This window comes from Grammomys surdaster, unplaced genomic scaffold (assembly GCF_004785775.1).
Source record: "Grammomys surdaster isolate TR1022 unplaced genomic scaffold, NIH_TR_1.0 61, whole genome shotgun sequence".
Classification (NCBI taxonomy): domain Eukaryota; kingdom Metazoa; phylum Chordata; class Mammalia; order Rodentia; family Muridae; genus Grammomys; species Grammomys surdaster.
The window spans coordinates 13271100-13277067 of record NW_021604563.1 but is presented as its reverse complement, the minus strand read 5'-3'; the positions used below and the strand labels follow the sequence as shown (position 1 = coordinate 13277067).

Genomic DNA, 5968 nt, shown 5'->3' with positions numbered 1-5968 from the left:
TTATCTGAATAAGTTAAAGCAGGCTGACAGTGAATATAATAGAGAATTATGAGGCAGCATAAACTGCCTGACACTCGATGTCATGAAGTCTCTTTGCACATCCCAAGGTCACAAAGTGATGACGACACCTCCAAAGAGCTCTAGCTTGGAACATGTAGGTCATCAGTGGGAGCCAGTGGGAGTGGGCTCGAACCAATAAGGGGTTGCTAGGATACGTAGCCTGGTACAAACGGAAAAGTTGGACGTTGGACTTTGACTTGAGGCCCACGGCCCAGCAGGTCAGCAGACAGCTACCAGGTGAAGAGAGCAGCCAAGTAGAGCCAAGTCTTCCTGTGACATCTTATTCTGAGGCCAGCATGCCCAGGACTTCGGAGAACAGTCTTCGAGGGTCCTCCTCTCGCCACCGTCGTTCCCGCACCTCCAGAGCCCAGCTGATCTTTGCCGTGAGCCTGGTGGAACACCATCTGAGGGAGGGCGGCCATGCCCGGAGGCTGAGTGAAACAATGCCCATCTTCTTGGCAGCAATCCTGGAGTTCCTCACCTGCAGGCTTCTGGAGCTGGCAGGCAATGAGGCCCAACGCAGAGGTGCTCAGAGACGCATCACTCCAGAGCTGCTGGATGTGGCGGTCTACAGCAATACGATGCTCAGTGACTTGTTCCAGTTCATCACCATCTCCCAGGTGGCCCCGGCTCATGACTAAGTACTAGCTCCTGCTGCTGCCTGGATCTGCTTTGCTGACCTGCCCATCCGCTAGTCCATTATAAATCCTTTCATCTTGCCCAACTTTTCCTACAAACAGCCCTAAATACCTGAACAGTTCCCTTCCTCCCTTCTCCCAATTGTGTTCTTATTAAATAAAGCTTTATTTGAAAAAACAAACAAACAAACAAACTGTTTTCATGTCTGATTCTATGTAAGGCGGCATCTTACCTATCTAATTTCTTCTCATCTTTGCTATGATATATAATGGGGATTTCTATTTACTGGGTCATCCAGCCTTCACAGGATCAAGGACTTCCTCTTCCATCTATGCCCAACAAGGCCTTCCTCCCCTACATATACAGCTGGAGCCATGAGGCCCTTCCTATATGCTCCCAGGCTGGTGGTTTAGGCCCTGGGAGTTCTGGTTGGTTGGTTGGTTGGTATTGTTGCTCTTCCCGTGGGACCACAAACCCCTTCTGCTCCTTCAGTCTTCTCTCTAACTCTTACATTAGGGACCCCATGATCACTTCAATGGTTAGCTGTGAGCATCTGCCGCTGAATGTGTCAGGCTCTGGCAGACCTCTAAGGAGACAGCAATCTCAGGTGATAGCAGCTGCTAGTGAGAATGTGGAGAAAGAGGAAAGTCCCTCCATTGTTGGTGATTTTGCAAGCTGGTAAAACCACTCTGGATATCAGTCTGGCCTTTCCTCAGAAAACTGGATATAGCATTATCTGAGGTCCCAGATATACCACTCCTGGGCATATACTCAAAATATGCTCCAACATATAACAAGGACACATCCTCCACTGTGTTCATAGCAGCCTTATTTATAATAGCCAGAAACTAGACAGAACCCAGATGCCCTTCAATAGATGAATAGATACAGAAAATGTGGTAAATTTACACAAAGTAATATTACTCAACTATCAAAAACAATGAATTCATGAAATTCTTGGGCAAGCGGATGGAACTAGAAAATATCATCCTGAATGAGGTAACCCAATCACAAAAGAACACACATAGTGTGTACTCACTGATAAGTAGATATTAGACCAAAAACTTGCAATATCCAAGATTCAACTCACAGACCACATGAAGCTCATGAAGAAGGAAGAGCAAAGTGTGCGTGCTTCGTTCCTTCTTAGAAGGGGTAACAAAATACTCAAGGGAGCAAATATGGAGACAAAATGTGGGACAGAAACTGAAGGAGGGTCCATCCAGAGATTACTCCACCTGGCTATCCATCACATGTGTAGTCACCAAAGGCAGATCCTGATGTGGATGACAGGAACTGCGTGCTTATAAAACTTGTTTCTTTATAAGTTGTTTCACCTTAGTAGTATCTTACTGTCTTCTAATTGTCTATGTTTTTTTTTTTAAATTTGTACTCTTTCCCTTGCTGACTTCAAAACCATACAAATAACCAGTGTGTGTGTGTGTGTGTGTGTGTGTGTGTGTGTGTGTGTGTATTATTGTCATGTCTCAAACTTTTCTGGGTGAGACTATAAGCTAAGTCATAGTTACAATCAATTACTAACTGTCTTATATATTTCCATTTCAGCACAATATACTATATGTCCACATCATTGTAAGTACAATGATATTAAAGATATTTATTGAGTGTCTATAGTTACACATAAAGCTTTTGTCTAAGATAATATTTTTTATTGATTTTTGGGAATTTTGCACAATGCACCATGATCACACTCAATTCCCAGTCTTCCAAAGCCTGTCCCCTGATTCTTGTGGCCAGCCCGCCAAAAGGAAAAGAGAAAAACAAAATAAACCAAAAAACCCCGTAAGTTTAATGTGTGTTGCTTGTGTGTTCAAAGCATGATAGAACTTCCAGTGGGTAGCCCCATAAAGAAAGTGGATTCCTTCCCCATCTGCCGCCAGAATGCATCAATTTTGGAGTGCTACACTTCAACATCTTTATCACATTTTTTTAGGGTTTTCACTAATAACTGGATATTATCCAAAAAGTTCAGAATACCCATGATACAACTCACAGACCACAGGAAGCTTAACAAGAAGGAAGGGAAGGTCCAAGAGTGGATAACTGAAACCAACTTGGATGGGGTTTCACTCGCAGGAGGCAGAAGGAGGGAGGAAATTGGGTGTCAGAGGGGAGGGGAGAGGAAAAAAGGAGGGACAAAGTCAAGCATGAACAGGAGGGGAACCCATAGGGCCATGAGAATGAATTGAAATATGCAGCAGTGGGAGTTAGGGTGCAGGAGAATCCTTTGGAAAGTTCCAGAGGCCAAGGATTTTAGATGCTACCAGGACTCAATGGGAATGGCATTAGCCAAAATGCCCAACAATGGGGAGATAGAACCTGAAGAGCCCAACTCCAATCGGTAGACATGGCCACCATTTCAGAAAGGGGGTCACCCACCCATCTTCAAAAATTTTACCCAGAATTGTTCCTGTCTGAAGAAAATCCAGGGATAACAATGGAACAGAGACTGAAAGAAAGGCCACCTAGCTTGGGATGCATCCCATGAGAGCACACCAAATCCTGACACTATTACAGAGGACATATTGTGTGTGCAGATAGGAGCCTGGCAGATCTGTCCTTGTAGAGGCTCTACCAGCAACTGACTGAGGCAAATGCAGACACTTACAACCAACCATTGGCATCTCCTAAGGACTGAAGGAGCTGAAAGGGATTGCCACTCCATAGGAAGAACAATAGGGTCAAATAACTCGACTCCTCAGAGCTTCCAGGAACTAAGCCACTAACCAAGAGCATACATGGCTTGCTTCAGGGTCCAAGACACCTGTGTAGCAAAAGACTGCCTTATATAGCTTCAGTGAGAGAAGATGTGCTTAATTCTGTGGAAACTTGATGCCCCAGGGAAGAGGGATGCTGGTAGGTGTGAGATGGGGGTGGTTGAGCAAATGGGGAAACACCCTCTCAGTGGTGGGGGAGGGGAAGGTGTACAGGGTGAAGAACTCATAGAGGGGTGACCTGGGAAGAGGGGCAACTTTTAGAATGTAAATAAATAAAATAATTTAGTAAAGATTTGAAAACAAAAGAGTTCCCTTAGAGTCTTCCTGTCTAGGCTGCTACTTTTGAGGGAGAGGGAAGAGGGATTGTTACAGAAACCTATGACTCTCTTTCATAACTGTGAATTTACAATCTTTGATACCTTTGCAAAACATGGTTTCATTGGCTTTTACAGCCAGTGGGAGCACTAATGGTGGACTCCCATATGATTTCTGTTGGAGCACACACCATGGGCCTCAGCATAGTCTCTGATGGGAATAAGGATCACAGACATAAACATGGTCTCAAGCTGCAGTAGGACCACAGATCTAAACTTGGTCCTCTGTGGCAGCATGTTTCATAGACATCAACATAGACTCAGGTAGCAGTGTAGGCTACTCATGTCAATATGGCTGCAGGCTTCAGCAGAGCCCATGCACCTCAACTTGGGCCTCAGCTACATGCTACATGTAGCCACATGGCCCCAGGTGGCAGCATAGCCCATAGACATTAACATGGCTTCAGGCTGCAGCACACATCATAGATGTTAGCATGGCCTTTAGTAGTAACATGGTCCACAGATATCAACCCACACCCACACAGCAGCAGCACCATGGATTCTAACATGAACCTCAAAAATTTAACAAAGAGAACTTGTATACTCCTTACTCAGTTTCTCATGTCCCAGGTTTCATCTTTCAAAACTGTAATACAATAAATAAAATTGAAATATTATCATTGATGCTGTTATGAAATGAAATAGTTTCATGAAAACCAGAATTTAAGGATTACTTCGTTTGATATCTTATATCTACAACCATCTCCATATTTTATCACCAATGTCTGGAAAGCACTAACTGACTAGTTTTGATCAGGAAGTATGGATCCTTTTTGCATTGGCTATTTATAAGCATATAATTCTTTGGATGCTCAACCACAATGCTCTATCAATAGTTAATAGTTTATATACAATTTATATTGTTAGTAGTTTATTGATTTTTATTGTTGAATAGTATTCTGTAAAGAACATGCACCAGAGTTTGCTAAACCATTTAATCACTGAAAGTTAATGGGCTGTTCCCTAGAAATAAACTGTATTGGAACCTCTATAAGTACTGTGCATTGTGTATTATTTCATTGTGTGTAAATTTCATCAGCTTTCTTAGATATATTGCCAAAATTTTAAATATTCTGTTACATGATATTTGAATGACTAGAGTTATCTGTTATTATAGCTATTAATTAGGCTATCTTTTTAAATAAAAATTTTGTATTATAATTAAAATGGCATACAGGATGCTTTTGATGTACTTTGGATTTGATTATATGATAAGAATTAAGAACGATATATTCTAGTAGTTTTAATTTTCTGAGAAACTGACATATTTTATATAGTAGCTATATCATTTTTATTACCATTAAGAGTATGCATGTATTTTAAATTTTTTTGTATTTTGAGAAACAATTAGTTTCCTATTTTCTTACATCATTTTTACTTTTAAATTCTTTTTCATTAAAATAATTAAATGAATTAGAAGAATTATTTGAGGGGGGGCAGTATGCTCCTGCACATGTGTGTGCATATGGAAGAAGATGTAATATGCAAGCCAGAGCGTGCATGTGAAAGGAGATCAGCAGACAACTTCTACGTCTCAATTCTCATCATCCACCTTTGTGAATGAAACTCACATTTCATTATTTGCTGGGAAGCATCCTTATTTGCTCAACTATCTTACTAAATCCTCTTTCAATTTTTTGTCAATAAGCATGTGCATAAGGTGTTTTCATATGACTGATCATACTTAGTATATTTTCTTTGTCTATTTTTAGTTTCTGTTAATTCTTTTACATATGACTATTAATCACTTTGCTATATTGTTTCCAGATTGGGGGTGGGGTGGCCAAAAGTCAATATTGAATTGGGCCACTTCATCTTGAGAGAATGTGAAATAGTTCCATTTACATTTTAAAAATATAAATCAAAGAAATTCTTATTCTATTCCAAAAATAAGCTCAGGGTTAAAACAAACTCCAAAATCCTAAAAACATCATATAATGGTCATAAAGGGATAAACTTTTATTATTTGCCTTTATAAGCCTAGTCATTTCTTGCCATTATATCATATGCATATTAAGTTTTTCTTCATTAGAAATTACTTCATGTTAATTGGTAAAAGGTTGCTTTTACTCTTCATAGATTCTGGAACCAAAAGTGCTCACTGCACAAATCTTTCAAATTATCAGGATGGTCTTTTTCTGAATAAAGGAGATCAAA

The 5968-nt window shown here is 40.6% G+C and overlaps 1 protein-coding gene across 1 annotated transcript; it reads left to right on the top strand.

Moving 5' to 3' along the window:
* The first annotated feature begins 356 nt into the window (after window positions 1–356).
* Window positions 357–701, top strand: LOC114627546 (histone H2A-Bbd type 2/3-like). Its single transcript, XM_028775434.1, has one exon. The coding sequence runs from the start codon at window positions 357–359 to the stop codon at window positions 699–701; it is 345 nt and encodes a 114-aa protein (XP_028631267.1).
* The last annotated feature ends 5267 nt before the right edge of the window (window positions 702–5968 follow it).